Source organism: Mustela nivalis (genome assembly GCF_964662115.1).
Source record: "Mustela nivalis genome assembly, chromosome: 3".
Lineage (NCBI taxonomy): Eukaryota > Metazoa > Chordata > Mammalia > Carnivora > Mustelidae > Mustela > Mustela nivalis.
In genome coordinates, this window is record NC_139022.1 from 48,205,591 (window position 1) to 48,223,305 (window position 17,715).

The 17,715-nt window shown below is 35.2% G+C and overlaps 1 protein-coding gene across 2 annotated transcripts in view; it reads left to right on the forward strand.

Annotated features, from left to right (window-relative positions):
• MAN2A1 (mannosidase alpha class 2A member 1) overlaps positions 1-17,715 on the forward strand; it is a 170,013-nt gene that overhangs the window by 73,327 nt on the left and 78,971 nt on the right. For both annotated transcript variants that reach the window (XM_082724900.1, XM_082724901.1), the window contains exons 8-10: positions 3,958-4,135; positions 10,356-10,558; positions 13,566-13,748. In XM_082724900.1, the coding sequence (XP_082581026.1) occupies positions 3,958-4,135; positions 10,356-10,558; positions 13,566-13,748 (564 nt within the window). The remainder of the gene's footprint in view (positions 1-3,957; positions 4,136-10,355; positions 10,559-13,565; positions 13,749-17,715) is intronic.

Here is a 17,715-nt window from a genome sequence, read left to right on the forward strand (position 1 = left end):
TTTTATTTTTTTTAGATCGATTGTGTTATTTATTATCCACATGAGGAGATTTTTGAGAGTTAGAGGGGGAACAATAAACAATTAAACTAGGATGACAGCCATAAATTCTGCAAACCACAAGTTTCATTAACTCTATTTTTAAGACCCTAGAATTTCTGGTTTCTGAAAACCTACTCTGCCTGGGTTCTTATACATGTTATCCTTAAAAAATTTTCAGTAACATGATGGTAACACAAATGTAGGTATATTTTTAAACTCCTCATATTGTGTACATTAATTGTATAACAATAATTATGTGGGTTTTGGTTGTTTTTTTTTTCTTTTTTTTTGCCATTTGTAAATTTGATGGTTTCTGGGAACTCCACGTTCATGTGAGTTGCTAAGAAGCAGCCAGGCATTCTACCTTCCATAGGAGGGTTAAAATGGGCAGGGGTGAGGTAGGTCAGTAGTTACCAAGCATGGCTGCCCAACTCACCCAGGGAGCTTTCGAAAAATCTCCAGCCCAACAAAATGAGAATATGGTACTCACGTAACCACACCCCACATGGTTGCGAAACACAATGATAAAGCCTTTTAGATAGAGTGAAATCTTTGCAGTATGCACTGTCAAGTCTATTTATTTTAAAAATTGCTTTTTTAAAAATTGTGTGTGGAAGGAGAAGGTGAATTGAATCTCTGCCTTGAGTCAGTCCTTGAGCCATAAAATACTCCATTGTGAGCCTCTCACTGTAGCACACACAAAAGTATCTTAACATAGCAGACTTCTTGAAGCCATACAGCCCTTCTAGTAAAATCTGACTTTCATAGTTATTTTGAAAAACTGTCCAAGATTAGGGATCAGCCTGGTTTCATTTTATTGGTTCCTGCTGCAATAAAGATGAATGAAGAAAGTGAGCAGCATGCTTTCTGGGGTTAGGTTAGTTAGAGAGAGGAGAATAATCCAGTGTATTATGTGGCAAAAGGTAGAAAGTTGGGCAGCATAAGCTGTTCTGTAGCTCAAGAGGTCAGAGATAGGGAATTCCTTTGAAGGTAACCAGATGCTTCAGTTGGGAACTCCCAGTGCACCAAAGACCTTGTGAGGCTCCTCCTTTTCTTTCTTGGGTGCTGTTAAGAGTACCTGTTTAAAGTGCATTATTGGGGAAAAAAGCTATTTTGTGTAATCCTTTTGCTGTGTCCCATCTGACACTTCAAAGATTGCCCCCCAGGAACAGACCTTGTGCTCAGTCACTTCCAGTGAACCTGCAAGTGGTTTCCAGGCACCTGGAGGCATGGAGATGAAAGAGTCTATTTAATACTTATGTAGATTTTTTTAAAAACTTCTTATAAGTCTTGAAATCTTGACTCTACTGGTTACTTTACATTCCAGACATCACCTTCCTTTTTACTTTGTGATGAATGGAGATCAAAACCATGCATTCCGGCCTAGTGGCACTTGATTTTTAATACCCTAAAGAAAATGAAATTTAACTATAATTTACAGGTTCCTCTACTTCACAAATAAAGAATTACCATTCTTTATCAAGTTGAGTGTTTGTTCTCATACAGTATATTTTACATATAATGGTGATTTACATGTCACATGATATAGGATATTCTAGGGAATTTTTTCTTTTTTCTTGGTTCTAGTTAAGTTGACATTTCTAACCTGGTAGAAATAAAGAGCAGATTGCTGCTACACATCTTCAAATGTGATATTGGTCAATTCATTTGGCATTAGTGTACCATAGATTTTGTGAATATCCACTCTCTACCAGGTAGTATAGATTGGTCTCTTGGCTTTGCCAGTGTTGACACCTTCTTGCAGGAGCTTGGGAATTAGGACAGATGCTGAATGGAAAAGTCACATTTAATGTTTGTGATTTCTTTCCTCTTATGTGTCTTATGCACATACACACAAGATATGATGTATCTAGTAGTAAACCTCGGCATTCACTTAAATGATCACTTATCCTTTTCTATGCTGGTTGCCTAGGGGGATCTGATTGAGTATACTTTTATCCATGATTTCTATGTGCAGTTTACTCTCTCATTTATTTTTCTCTTATTTATCTTTCTATTTGATTAGTTTCATTAGACATGTGTTTTTTAATTATAAATAATAATCCAAAGTTATTTTTGGTTAAGTGTGGAATATTAGTAAAATATTAGCAACAATTGAGTATTCTACCGAATGCTAATCTCAGAAAACTATGTTATATCAGAACAGTATGGTTATATTTTACTCACCAAGTTATTGAATTTTACTAATAATTTAATATTGCAAGGCAGTTTCAGAGACCATCAGTATAAAAAGATCATATGAGATTCTAAATTTAAATGTTTTTAATTCTATAAAAAACTTCTTTCCATTATTGATGTTCTTTGAGTTTCTTTTCATAAGTTTTTATATCGTGAATTGGAACTTCTCAATAGCCCTTGACATGAAAATTGGAATATTGGGTAAAAAGCACATTAGTCATCACTAATTTCTTAAGCGTGGCATTACATAGAGAACTACTGTGAGTTCATCTGCTTATTTAATTTCATTTTTGTAAGCCGTTCCTCTTAAATAGTTTGTATTCCTAGACTTGCTCAAATGGTGCCCCGATTCAGCACTCAGCAGTTCAACCCCAAAGGTTTTCTGCAGAATACAAGAATACGATATATAAAAGCACATCAGCACATTTAGTATTTAGCTGACCTTTAGACTTGTGGGTTAGATCTGTGGGAGGTAGAAATCAAAAAAGCTAATTCAACTTCAAAGCTTTATCTGTTGATCAGCACTGGGAAGGACACTGTGACAGATACCCAGTTTATTAATGGCAGGTGTTAAGTGAGTTGCTTTTCTTCCTTTTGAAGAGGAAATCAGGTTCTGTAATCCATTTCATTTAAACTATTACTTTTGTTATGTTTAATCAGGCAAGTTTAGATCAAATTAGAGAAAGGGACCTTAAGTCAAAGCCAGCTTCAAAGTTTATATAGGTGAGAACTCCTTATTGTCTTCTTGGACTGACTTATTTTAAAACACGGACAGTCTGGGATCCAGTGTGTATGGCTGGGCTTCAGGAGGCTATTGATGTTCCCAATTATTATATGCCAAAGTTCGAACGTGACTTTAGTTCTCTAAGGATAATCTATTGGAAACTGCGGGGTTTTCCCTCTGGTAAGAATTTATGAGTATATATTTTTTTAAAGATTTTATTTATTTATTTGACAGACAGTGATCACAAGTAGGCAGAGAGGCAGACAGAGAGAGAAGAGGAAGCAGGCTTCCTGCTGAGCAGAGAGCCTGATGCAGGGCTTAATCCCAGGACTCTGGGATCATGACCCGAGCCGAAGGCAGAGGCTTTAACCCACTGAGCCACCCAGGCGCCCCTATGAATATGTTTTTTAAAAGATTTATTTATCCATTTTAGAGAGAGAGAGAGAAAGCGGGGGGGGGGAGGCAGAGGAAGAGAGAGTCCCAAGTTGACTCTGAGCTGAGTGCAGGACCCAATGCAGAGCTTGATTTCATGACCCTGAGATCACGACCCAAGCTAAAACCAAGAGCGTGGATGCTCAACCAACTGTGCCACCCAGGCACCCCAGAATCTAGGAATATTTTAAAGATTTTATTTTTATTTATTTATTTGACAGAAAGTGATCACAAGTAGGCAGAGAGGCAGACAGGGAGAAAGGGGAAGCAGGCTCCCCGCTGAACAGAGAGCCCAATGCGGGTCTTGATCCCAGGACCCTGAGAACATGACCTGAGCTGAAGACAGAGACTTAACCCACTGAGCTGACCAGGCGCCCCAGGAATATTTTAAATGGATAATGAAAATTAGTTAGTAGTTTTTTAAAAATTTGCCTTATAAATCATACTAATCTAGAATATAGGAAGAATATATAACAATTTCTTTTAACATAATATACTTTTTAATGAGTTGCCCTGTTGTCCTTTTCATAATATTACTCTTATTTTCCCTTTCTCTTTTGTAGGGCTGAGATGCTTCTAGATCAGTACCGAAAAAAGTCAAAACTCTTTCGTACTACAGTTGTCCTGGCCCCACTAGGAGATGATTTTCGCTACTCTGAACGTACAGAATGGGATCATCAGTATAAGAATTATCAGCTGCTTTTTGATTACATGAATTCTCATCCTGAGTATAATGTTAAGGTAATTTGAAAATATTTAATTATGATACTGTATTTGAAGTCGAGCCTTCATTATTAAATGAGGCTAAAACAGAATAGCAGCCTTTGTTTCTTTGTCCCGTCTCCCAATATTTCCTAGTATATGTAGTCCTTATGTAAGAGGGTAGTTCTTAAACAGGAAAATTATCTAGTACTATAGCTGCATTTCTGAAGTTGTCCCTTGCTCCCATTCCTACAGCATTAAAGAGATGTTACTTTTATGTAGTTGTCAATATGTACCTGCTAAGTTGTCGTCTTTATTTTTCAATGATGTCCTGTTTTTCTACCAGCATTGAAAGTTTGTTTCTCTGTGACAGTTGCATCCTTGTGATTTAGTAGTGTGACGGGCAGATACAGATGAACATGTCATAAATTTTGCAAATGAATATCTTGTGTCCAGAGAATACACTAGCATTTTTCTTGGTTGAGAAGACTTCCAAAATTAATAATTTGTCTGTAGCTCTTCTTTCCCCACACCCACCCCCCGGGTTGGAAATTTTCAAATGTACTGTAAAGTTATGAAAACAACTAAAGTACCCATCCCCTGAATCCTGCTTCCCCATATCCATAGTTCAGCTACCACATTGATCAATTCAACGTCACTTTCTCTTCAGCTGTGACTCACTGTCCTCTCTCACCCTCTCCTGGGGAATATTTTGGAGGAAATAGTAGTCATTTAGTTTCATCTGTAACCATTTCACTACTTACAAATTATGAGGACTCTATTTAAAAGTACAATAATAATGTCATTATTATATCTAAAAAATTAACAATAATTCAATATTATCATGTATCCAGATAGATTCAGGTTTTCCTGATCACATACTGGCAATTTTTTCTTAGCATATGTTTCATGAGTCAGGATTCAAACTTTCTTAGACCCTATATGAGAAAATTACCCAATGTGTTTATTATAGTCACAAACTAACCTATGAGACAGTAGAATATCTATGGAAATACTATAGAAAAGAAGAGATGTTACTGTTTAGGAGGTTAGAAAGCTGATGATAGGCCACATTTTATGTTGGGATAATTCAAGTTTATTAAGTAAATGTAAATAATATCAAATAGTTAAATAAACTTAAATAAGATGCCAAGTGTATTCAAGATACTTAACAACTGAACTTCTGCCAGATTATGAACTCAATGCATCAGGTCAATGTTTAAATTATCTGTTTAATCTCCTCAAAGGTGAAGCTGATACACAAACATTTGCTTAGGGGATGGCATGTATAGATGGGGTATTTTATCCCTAAATACATCTTCCTAGTGAATGATTTTGAGATCCACAAAAGGAGCTACCACTGATTTTAAAAAATTAAAGTCCTGATTTTTGTATTTTACCTATTTCCTTCTTTACCCAATAGGGCAGTTTTTACTGAGGGTTTAGAGGGGACAGGGGTGGGGGAATGGGTTGGCCCAGTGATGGGTTTTAAGATGGGCATATATTGCATGGAGCATTGGATGTTATATGTGAACAATGAATCACAGAACAATACATCAAAAATTAATGACGTACTGTATGGTTACTAACGTAACATAATAAAAAATAAAGTTACTTTTTGATTATATGAATTATAAGCATCCCATACATAGGAGATATGCACAAACCAGAAGTGTACAGAGAATTTTTCAAGTTTAAAAACCCCCATGTAACCACCTCCAGCATTTATGGCATCCCAAAAGAGTCCCTTAGATGTCCTTCAAATCATTGCCAAATTTTACAGAAGTAACCTTATTTTCCCTTTTCTCATCGTGAGTAGTAGTTTTCTTTTGAAATGATCTAAGAAGGGAATCTTAAGTGTGTTCCTTTGTGTCTGCCTTTCTCTGCTCTACTTAGTGTTCGTGAGATTCATCTGTGGTGCATATAGTAGTATATTCATTTTTTAAAAAGATTTTATTTATTTATTTTAGTGGAGGGGGGAACACGAGCAGGGGGAGGGACAGACGGAGAGGAAAGAGATTCTCAAGCAGACTTTGCGCTGAGTACAGAGCCCAACGTGAAGCTCAGTCTCAGCACCCCATGATCATGACCTGAACCAAGATCAAGAGTCAGATGCTTAACCCACTGAGCCACCCAGGCACCCCATAATATATTCCTTTTTAATACTGTATATTATCTTTAGTTTCCATTTGATATGTCACAATTTGTCCATTCTATTATTAATGGACATTTGGGTTGTTTCTGGTTTTTATCTATTACAAATAAAGCCATTTTGAATATTGTGAATGTATTTATATATATGTATGTGAATTTATGTGGGTATAAAATGGGATGGGACTGTTGATCATTGAGGATGCACGTGTTCAACTTCAGTAGATATTTCCAAATGGCATCCCAAAATAGATGCGCTAGTCCTTGTGCTGCATGACAATTTCAGTTGCTGTTCTTCCTTACTGACATTTTTTATTGTAAGGATTTTTTTTAAATTTTTTTTATGATTGATGTGATGGTTTTATTTTATATTTCCATGTTGGTTAATGAGTTGAACATCTTTTCATAAGTTTATTGCTGTTTGTGAAGTGACTATTTAAAGTTTTTGATGACTTTTCCTTACATTGGGTTGTCTTTTTGTACCATTTATAGCTCTTTTATATATTTTGGTTTGAGTCTTTCTCCAGATAAAAGTTATGCAAATACTGTCTCCCACTATGGAAGCCTGTTTTTAAATTTCTTTCTTAAAGCTGTCTTTTAATAAACATGGATTCTTTGTTTTAGTTAAATCTAAGTTAACAGTATTTTCCTTTATGGTTAATGCTTGTCATGTTCTGCTTAAGAATTTTTGTTTATACTGCATAGTCATGAAAATACACTTTTTATGAAGCTGTCTTCCAGAAGCCTTATTATTTTACCTTCAATATTTAGGTCTGCAATCTATTTGGAATTGATTTTTTTGTGAATTGTATGAAGATAGGGATCAAGTTCCATTTTGCCCATATGGATATCTACCACCATTTATTGAAAAGACCAGTGTGCCTAATTTACCGTAGCACCATATTTGTCATTAATTATTAGTGAAACTATTTCTGTGGATCTTGTGTAGACTCTATTCAATTTGTCTGTTTGACTAACCTCATACTGTTTTAAATACTGTGGTTTTAGAATGGATATTAATGATAGCTTAAGTCTTTTAATTTGTTTCCTTCTCAAGATTGCATTGGTTTTCTTTATAGTTCTATATAGGTTTAAGATCAACTTTTAAATTTCTACCCCCCAAAAAGTTGGAATTTTAGTTGGGATTGCATTGAACCAATAGATCAATTTTAGTGCAGTTAACTTTTTTACAAACATTAGGCCATCCATTATCGTGGTATATTCCACATATAAAAATACAGTTGACTTTTGCCTTCTAGCCTTGTACCCAGTAACCTTCATGTGGTCCCTTCTTTTATGGAATTTTTGTCACATGTTTGCTGGTTTGATTACCCTTACATACCTTCAAACAAAAGCTTTTTTTCTTTCTGTGGTTTGTATAGTTATATCTGTTCTCTGCAGGATGTTTGACGTTATTTCATCCAAGCCAGAAGCCTCAATTTATGATTATTTTCTTTTGATGAAAAGAAAAACAAAAGCAAGCAATTGAATTTAGATGGCTAAAAAATTGACATTGTACTAGTCAAGACGGTTAGTTTGCCATTGGTCATCACTTATTTAACAATTTATATACTTTTTTCCTCATATGTTGTTCTGATAGAGAAATTTGATTATGTTTAAGAATAAGGTTATTTTAAAAATATAATTTGTTGCCTTTTAATGTAAAAAAATTTACTTTTTCTGTTATTTGGAATATGTACTTTATTTGAGCTACCAAGAGACTAGAAATTATATATACAGGATATATATATGTGTGTGTGTGTGTGTGTGTATCCACACACACATACATACAGGATTATATATCAATTCTTTGAGACTGAGTCAAGTTTGTGAGAAGACCAACCAGTCCACCACTTACATAAACTTTGCCCAGGAAATAGCTAAGAAGGAAATATTTTCATCTTGGCTAATACCAAAAATTAATTAAAATATTTTAAAAGGATATACTTTGTTGTTAATATTGACTCTGTGGCATGCCACAGTTCCCTAAAATCTGAAACTGAAGGGGATTTTTGTTATAGAAATTCCTTTTCTATATAGATGAGAAAATGAGGCCCAGGAATTTAGATTGCTGAATATTTTGTTACTTTTATCAGTATACTTCCCTGAGCTTATCTGTACCCTCTGGGCCTGAAGTTAATGCTATATTTCTTTGTATTTGTGACCCTCATGATTGTACACACACACTTAATTCTGCTTTTTAGAATGTGTTAGGTGAATAATAAATAACACTTAATTTTTGAGTTACTTACTATTTGCTATTAACTTTTTTTATTTAAGAGAGAAAGGGAGAGCATATGCTTGGAGGGGTGTGGGGGAATGGGCAGAGGGAGAGACTTTTAAGAAGGCTCCATGCTGGGGTGCCTGGGTGGCTCAGTGGATTGGGCCGCTGCCTTCGGCTCAGGTCATGATCTCAGTGTCCTGGGATCGAGCCCCGCATAGGGCTCTTTGCTCAGCGGGAGCCTGCTTCTCTCTCTCTCTCTCTCTGCCTGACTCTCCACCGACTTGTGATCTCTCTCTCTGTCAAATAAATAAATAAAATCTTTAAAAAAAAAAAAAAAAAAAGAAGGCTCCATGCCCAATTCAGAGCCCCATGTAGGGCTCAATCTTAAGACCTTGAGATCATGACCTGAGCTGAAATCAAGAGTTAGATGCTTAACTCACTGAGCCATCCAGGCGCCCCTGCTATTAATTTTTCAAAGTGCTTCACCTTAGTTAACTTTTTTAATTCTCTGAACATTTTCCGATAGGTACTATGATCATCCCCGTTATAGATGAGGAAACTGAGACCCAAATAGATTAACTTGCCCACGATACATAGTGTTTGGTGAAGCCCAGACAAGACTAGGTAATACTATTGAAAATTGCTTTTCTGTGATATAAACATAAGGATTTAGAAATAATCGTCTATTTTGCTGTTATAAAATGTATTGTGTCACAGGTGCATGATGATAGCTTAGATTTGCATACTAATAATATCAGTTGTGTTTCCAGCTGAAATTTTGCCTTTGCAATAGAAAAGTGGTAACTAAAACTCAGACCATTATTTCCCAGTTTTGTTTCAAAGCATTTTACTTAGAAACCTATTAGCTGTAACACAAACACAATATATATAACATGCTCAAAACCACATATTAAGTAAGGGGTAGAGATGGAATTCAAACCCATGCTTTCTGGATCCAGGTTCTGTGCTGTTCTTAGCGACTCTTTGAGAGCACTACTCACTGTTTTTTAATTACTCTTAACTATTTTTCTGCCACATTGAATAAAAATAGCTTTCTGTGTGTATGTGTGTGTGTGTGTGTGTGTGTGTGTGTTAAGAAACAGCAAAAACAGCATCTTACCGTTCTTCAAAGAAAAATTCCCTTTTAAATTCTCTGTTTTTCTCTAAAAACACTGCCTTTCAATATCTGTTTACATGGTCTGGTATAATACTTCCTTTTTCCTTTGATTTATGGAATAGCTTGGGCTCATAAAAATGGATTTATGTTCTGGTAATTTAAATCATTAGTCAAAAGACCTTTTCATTTGAGCAGTCAACCGTGCAGTTCTTGTCACTCTTTGTGTTTTACTTCTATTCAATGTTACCTGCTGGTAGAGAAAGTCCATTTTTTTAATGACCTGCTGTTCTTAAAGTCTCCCTCATGAGACCTCAAACTAGGGGCACGGGGAGGCCAGGGGAGTATTTGTGCATATGACATAGGAAAATACTTAACAGTTAACCAAACTGTTATGTAAATGTTTTATTTTTGCTGCTTCCCATCTTTTATTCATCTCTGAGTTATTCTATTCCCTGACCCTTACACAGTTTGAAATTCTGGAGATTTGTAAGGCATTTTCAGACCCACAGATTTGTGTTTCTAAGTAGTACTTCTAACCTCTTAAGTGTGTAAGTTTTATTTCATTTTAGTTTGGGGACCTGATGCAAGTGAAAGAGTTACTGTGTATTTCTCTTCCTGCACTTGAGTTTTGTACAATCTGAGCTAGATTTTCATCCTAACTTGGAAACACATCTTAAATATTTATTATTAACTTTTCCTTTCAGAGCTAGAAGTAATTTTTGAGGTAGAGAATGAATAATTTAAGTGTCACCTTTTTTTTATATTAGATACAGTTTGGGACTTTATCAGATTATTTTGATGCACTGGATAAAGAAGATGTAACTATTACGAAGAATAGCCAATCCATGTTCCCTGTTCTAAGTGGAGATTTTTTCACTTACGCTGACCGAGACGATCATTACTGGAGCGGCTACTTTACATCCAGACCCTTTTACAAACGAATGGATAGGATACTGGAATCCCATTTAAGGTACAAAATTTATGTTTATATAGCTACATCAATTATTCACCTCTTTTATGTGATCATAGCCTTTTCATAGAGTTTTGCATAATATACAACATTTATGCAGTATTAGAATGTTTAATGTAATTGTGAAATTTTAATGCAATCAGAGATATGTCTCCAGTGCAGAATCAGATTATTACATGGGTTTTTGCTTTGAAAGGAAAAGTAGTTAATGTGATTAGACTCTCTCCTGTATCTTAGGTTTTACATGTTTCTAATTAATTACTGTATTGTTTGCACACTGTGATAATATCCAGCGGCATGGTCATGTGTGTCTGCAGGTCAGTAATCAGGCAGACTAAATTGTTGGAAATGAGCAAAGGTTACAGGGAACAAATAGGGTCTCTCCGTGGCCAAAATGTGGACCTCAACGTACATAATATAAAACCAATGTATTTTATATGGGGGAAAACTCCAGAGGCTCCACCTCAGTTCTTATTTATTTGAAACATATTTCTATAGGTGTGATTCTCTGTTTAGAAGAGCAAAACTTGAAAGAGATGAGAACTAATAGCGGCAGAGTGATTGGCTGAGAAAGAACAGCGACAGGGAGAAGGCAAAAAGTCAGCAGAAAACAACAGTGCTCTAAACCAGCGTTGTCCAGTAGAACTTTGAGTCACTGGCCCACAGAACTTTCTGCCGTGGTGGAAATCTTCTGTTTCTGCTTTCTGCACTGTTCAGTATGGTAGCCACTTGCCATGTGTAACTGTTGAGCGCTTAATGTGACCAGTGTGGGCTCTTAATTCCCTTTAATTTTAATTGGCTTAAGTATAAATAACCACATGTGGCTAGTAGCTATTATAGTGGGTCTTGTTGCTTTGTAGTAAAGATGAACCACCCCAGGGACTTCTAGGGCTCTTTCTATCTATATGTATGTAGCCTGGGAGGTTAATTCATTTTCATAAGTTCACTTTCAGCTTAGTTCAGATCATGAATTCATGATGATTAATTTTCATGATGAATCCTAGTATTAAAAATAAAAAGTCAGTGTGATGTGGTGAGTGCTGTGAAGTGTGTAAGCCTGACGAGTCACAGACCTGTACCTCTGGGGAAAATAGTATATTATATGTTAATAAAAATAATTAATAAAAAAGATAAAAAAATAAAAGTCATGTCATACCTACATTCTTCTAAGTACTGGTAGAAACAGTACATTTTGGAAAACCTTTTTATAAAGATCATGAATTTCTCCAAGAGTTGTACTTTGGTATAGTAGTGTGTTGTTGTTGTTTTAATTTTTATTATTTCTGTGCTGTTATCTTTATTTCAAAAGTCTGATCTTTGCCTGTTTTGGGGATATTCACAAATGTGCTGGATGGATACATGTTACTGTATCTATAATAAAATAGTATTTCTATATTATAGAGATTTATGCATTCTTGGCCAGTAGAATATTATCTGTTACATTATTCTAAATTACGTATGATTAAAAACAGAAAAAGTACTAAGTAATATAGAGATTCTTTTGGATCACTGCATTTTTTTAGTGTCAACTTTTTTTTAGTGACAAAGAGTTATAAATATTGATTCAATCTTACTTTATTGAATGTATTTTAAGGTGAAGTACTTAGTGCAAGTAATAATATATTTTGAAAATTTTGCTTTAAAACAACAAAAAGCCATATAATAATTATGAATTTCAAAATGTAATCAACTGATTTGAAAATAAGTTTATCGTTTGATAAAAGATATTTCATCTTAATGCTCATTTATAAAACATTTGGATAGGATTGAGGAGTATAAAGAAGAAAATATTTTTTAAATCCCATGTTTATATTTTGGGATATCTGTATGTATATGTACCCTTACAAAGCCAGGAATATGTGTTTTGGATATAGATGAACATATATATGCAATTTCCTTAATTCACATTTAGTGTTTCTCCTGCCATGAATTTTAGAAGGATTAGAATTTAAAGGCAGAAATTATTTAGTATGCTTTAATTATTTCAAAATGTAAAGGAATTTTTTTTTTAATATTTTACTTATTTATTTGACAGACAGAGATCACAGGTAGGCAGAGAGAGGGGAGAAAGCAGGTTCCCTGTTGAGCAGAGAGCCTGATGTGAGGCTCGATCCCAGGACCCTGGGATCATACCTGAGCTGAAGGCAGGAGGCTTTTACCCACTGAGCCACCCAGGCACTCCAAGCCATTATCTCTTTTTAAAGACTTCTTTTGAAACCTGCCTTGAACCATACCCTCTGATGAAAAAAATAAAGCATGAAAATGAGAAGTCCACATATTCTTGCTCACAAACTACTCTTAAGCCAAAGTATTTTCTTCTTTAAAATAAACAAGAAACAACAGCATATGTGTTATCACCTTTCAGTTTATATTGTTCCATTCCCTCCAGTTGTTGAATGTTCTTATTCAGCCTGGAGACTAGCCATTGTTACTGAGCTGTCAGGCCATCGCTTTCTGACTCTCCTTCATTGTTAGTCTCCCACTCGCGTGACCATTTCTGCGCCATCTCTCCTTTAATGTACATATGTGAGAGTGAATGGCTTTCTGGTGATGAAGTTCCTGGTACGTGTCTGTGTCGATCTTGGAGAGAAGAAAGGACACAAACCATTATCCACTTCTTACTGCTGGGTGGAGCTATTTTTTTTTTCACTATATTATACAGAAGTAAACCTATCTTGCTGCCAGTGGCTACTGGCTTTTTTCCAGGACCATCTGGAACAAGGGCCCTTTTATCAATTTTATCAATTTAGACATGATGTTCTCTGATGATTGATAATTTATATATATATTATAATTGATAACTTATATATATTAGATAATTTATATATTATATATTAGATGGCTATCTTGATGGTTTTATAGGAAGGTTTATTATCAATATCTTTTTTACAAATTGTGCTAGTCTTGGATTTTTAAAAAACTGCATTTGAAAATGTATCAGTACCACATATTTAAATAGTAAATGTTTGTTTTGAAATAAGAATTAATGACTGTTTTATGCAATTAGGGCTGCTGAAATTCTTTACTATTTCGCCCTGAAACAAGCTCAGAAATACAAGATAAGTAAATTTCTTTCATCATCCCATTACATGACACTGACAGAAGCCAGAAGAAATTTGGGACTGTTTCAACATCATGATGCTATCACAGGAACTGCAAAAGATTGGGTAGTTGTGGATTATGGTACCAGGTAATATAATTATTAAAAAGTGACTATAAAACAATTTTTTTAAAATTTGGGGTCATAGGCTTATATCTTTGGTGAAGTTGTTAATGTACAACAGGCCATATCAATAATGACATCCCTTGTAAGTATTGCTTTAGAAAAACAACATCAGTATTCAAAGCATTTTTCAATAAATATATTGACAATGTGCTTGCTCTCCTAACTTTAATATTATTGCAGTGCATTTCTGCAAATGGAGTAGTAAAACATTATTATAAAGCTGATTCTGTTTTCTCCCAAGTATAGTGTAGTACCAAGGATTTGGTATAAAATAAATCACAGCTATAATCCAAGGTGATGAAGAGCCACACTTAATTGTATAGCAGTTTAATTTCATCCTATTCCGTATCCAGTTGTTCTCAGATCCCCCCCCCCCACGAGGGACATTGACAAAAAAGAATCAGCCTGGAGGATAGCCAGGACGTAGAAGAATCTACAAACCTTGACATATATGGATGATATAAGGAATTGGGATGAGAAGGGTTGGCCTGGGTATTGATATCAAAGCCCTCTTCAACTCTTGGAAGGGCTGTGAGATGAGGGGAGGAGGAAGGGGAAGCTCCATTATTTTCACATTGCAGAATTGGAAACAGTGAGTACAGGCTTTAGCTCAGAACAGCAGACTTGTCAATAGTGCTTCTCAATAATCAAAAGGCTTACTACCTTTTGTGATAGTGAAATTTCCATCATTATGCCCTAGTTTGGGTAACCATTCATTAGGATCAGTGTAGAGCAGATTCCTATGTTGGGGAATGAGTTTTGACTATTAATTTCGTTACGGTTTAGTTATTATTTTTTCCAGATTTTTTTTTCCTATCAGTAATGGTGTACTTTGATAATACTTTAAAATTGTTAAAATATGCTCTGATTTTCTTATAATAGAGATTAAAAAAGTGAATCTCTCTTTTTTTTTAAAGATTTTATTTGACAAAGAGAGATCACAAGTAGGCAGAGGGGGAAGCAGGCTCCCTGCTGAGAAGAGAGCCTGATGCGGGGCTCCATCCCAAGACCCTGAGATCATGACCTTAGCCGAAGGCAGAGGCTTAACCTTCTGAGCCACCCAGGTGCCCCATAAAGTGAATCCCTTTTTTTTAAATGAATGCTCCCTCCCATATGTGTAAAGTGTATACAGTACATGAAGTCAGCATTACAGATTGATCCATAAAACCGATATCACTAACATAAGTGTTAATTAAAATTTTAGTTACAGTATTTTGACTGCCTTTCTAGATATTTGAAAAATAAATTCTTGAGGTTTCATTAGCTGACTTGAGTCCTTGAAAATATATTTATGGTGGTATCTTGAATATCTTTTCAGTCTTCTTGTGGCAAATGTATTTGGCACCTGTTGAGGTTGAGCTGGGCTTAAAATGGAAAACACTCATTGGCTGATAATGATAATTGGTTTTTCTCCCAAAGAAGGCATTTTTTAAAGTAAGGTCAGCTCCTTCATTTTTTCCTTTTAACCTGCCTGTCTTCTTGGTTTATTGAGAGTTTAAAAATGAAGCTATACTCAGAAAAGAGTTCCTAAGAGGAAATGAAGAAGTCGTTCTCCTGCACTGTCTGCTTGCTCTCTCTCTGGCTGCCATATTGAAAGGGGCTTGGGTACAGGTCATTGAGTTTTTGCAACCGAACATTTTCTGTCTCATAACCTTTCCAGAAGGCCTGTCATTAGTTCCTCCATATGTTTGGTTTTGCTTTTAGCTTATAACAACATCACCGTACAAAATTGCATCTTAGCGAAAAAAAGACAATAATTCTCAAATTGTACTTGACATTTGTAAATTTGCTTTGCGAGCACTTCACACTTCATTGAAAAGTCATACACAATTATCAAGTCATTAGCATAGACATTTTAAGGAGGAAATTTCAAAACACAAGTTAGAGAGATATAAACAAAGAGGCAGCTAGCATTGGGTGTTCTCTTGTTCTTAGACTGTTGACTGTTTATTCAGGTGTTGGCAGAAGTGTCCCTGTGAACAAATGTATGAGTTAAGGATTGCATTTGGTTGCTAGTAATAGCAACTTGAAACTGAATAAATCCAATCCTACTTATTTTTGTGCCGTGTGGAAGAAGTCTGCATGTCCCGAGTTCAGGTATAGCAGCTCCACAGTTCCAACAGGAGTGCAGACTCTTCTAGTTTTCTCTTTGGCCATCTAAAGGTGATTCTTAGCATACTGCTCTCAACGGTAGATTGAATGTTTATATAATTATCACCTATAGAGCAGGAATGCATCATGGCTATTTGAAGGTTAATTCTAATCATGGCACGAAAAAATGAATTAGAGTGGGACAGTGTTTGTGATGGATATTCAGCATGGCATGAGATCAGTTACAGAAAGATTTAGAATTCTGCCAATTTCTATATTGTAATTAAGGTAGATAGGAGAAAAAAATGAACAAAGAGTAATTATGAGGGCCCATATGTATGGATCGAATGGTTCATTGACAAACATGCTAATATCTACTTTCAACAGTTGTAATGATAACCGAGTAGAAAACTGCAATTTCTAAGTGATGGTCCTTGAATAGTTCAATGATAAAAGAATACAGGCATGTTAGGGTATTAGAAGCTCTGCAGAAGCCCACAATGATGAAATGTTGAAACATTGAAATTTTACTTTCCCAAACTGTGGGAAATTTACTGTGTTTAGTCTTGTTTTGCTTTAAACAAAACGGCTTTATGCATCCTAAGAAAGCAGTTGGAGAATACTGTGCCAGTACTTAGTGCTTATCTTGTTTGAAGACTATGCATGTGCCTTTAGGATACAGTCATTGATGTGTGACATTCCCTCAGTTTAAGCAGGACTCTTCTGTGCACTGTAATACATATAAGGTTTTAGCTGGTGGAGAATATAACTTTTATTTTTCAGCTTTTGACAGACTAATAAAGTTAGCCATGTAGATAATAAAAATAAACTTAAATCGAGGGGCTTGTTTCTCTAACTGAAATGTATTCATTCATATTGTTTTTTAGTCTGGTGAAAACACTTATCACCTAGGAAAATATTTGAATAGACTAAGAAACTTAGTTGGCTGATGGCCTGAATTTACATGCATAAGACTTTAATACTATGTATGTATAATATGTTTGCATAGTTAACTTACTGATTGTGATCACTTATCTTTGAAAGTAATCTCAATGCTCTGCAAAAAAAAAAAAAAGTTATATCTCTCTTACACGTTTTCTTGTTGTTGCATGACAACAAAAATGTTCTTAACATGTAGATCCAAAATTGCTTCCTATATTGGGGAAAATAATATAATCACTCTATAAATATAATAGATTCAATGGCTGATTGAAAGCATTTTTAGCCAAGTTTCTCTACAGATTTCTCCAGTGGCTTTACTTGGTGTTACCTGTTCTATAAAGCTTTAAAGAAACAAAATGAAACTTGAAAAAAACTTCAAACAAATTCTTTTCCCATGTGTAGTGCTTCAGCAATAGCTGGTAATAGACCAAGATTATGTTCCAGAACTGATCTTGAATAGGTTGATTCATATGTATCTCTTTGGTTCCTCAGACATAAAAATACTGTTAGAATACAGTTAACTGTTTTATTTTATTTATTTATTTATTTAACAGATTTATGTATTTATTTATTTATTTGTCAGAGAGAGAGAGAGCAAAAGCAGGGAGAGCAGCAGGCAGAGGGAGAAGCAGGCTGTCTGCTGATCAGGGAGCCAGACGTGGGGCTCAATCCCAGGACCCTGGGGTCATGACCTGAGCTGAAGGCAGACGTTTAACCGAATGAGCTACCCCAGGCATCTCACAGTGAACAATTTCAATGACCAAGAAAAGTGAAAAGGATAAAGATAGTTTCATTATCCAGACCTGTGAAAACTTTCTCTTTTTTTGAATAAGTATATGAAACTAAAGTCAACAAAATTTTTTTTTGAATTTTTCAGGCATTTGAGGTTTTTTTGAAG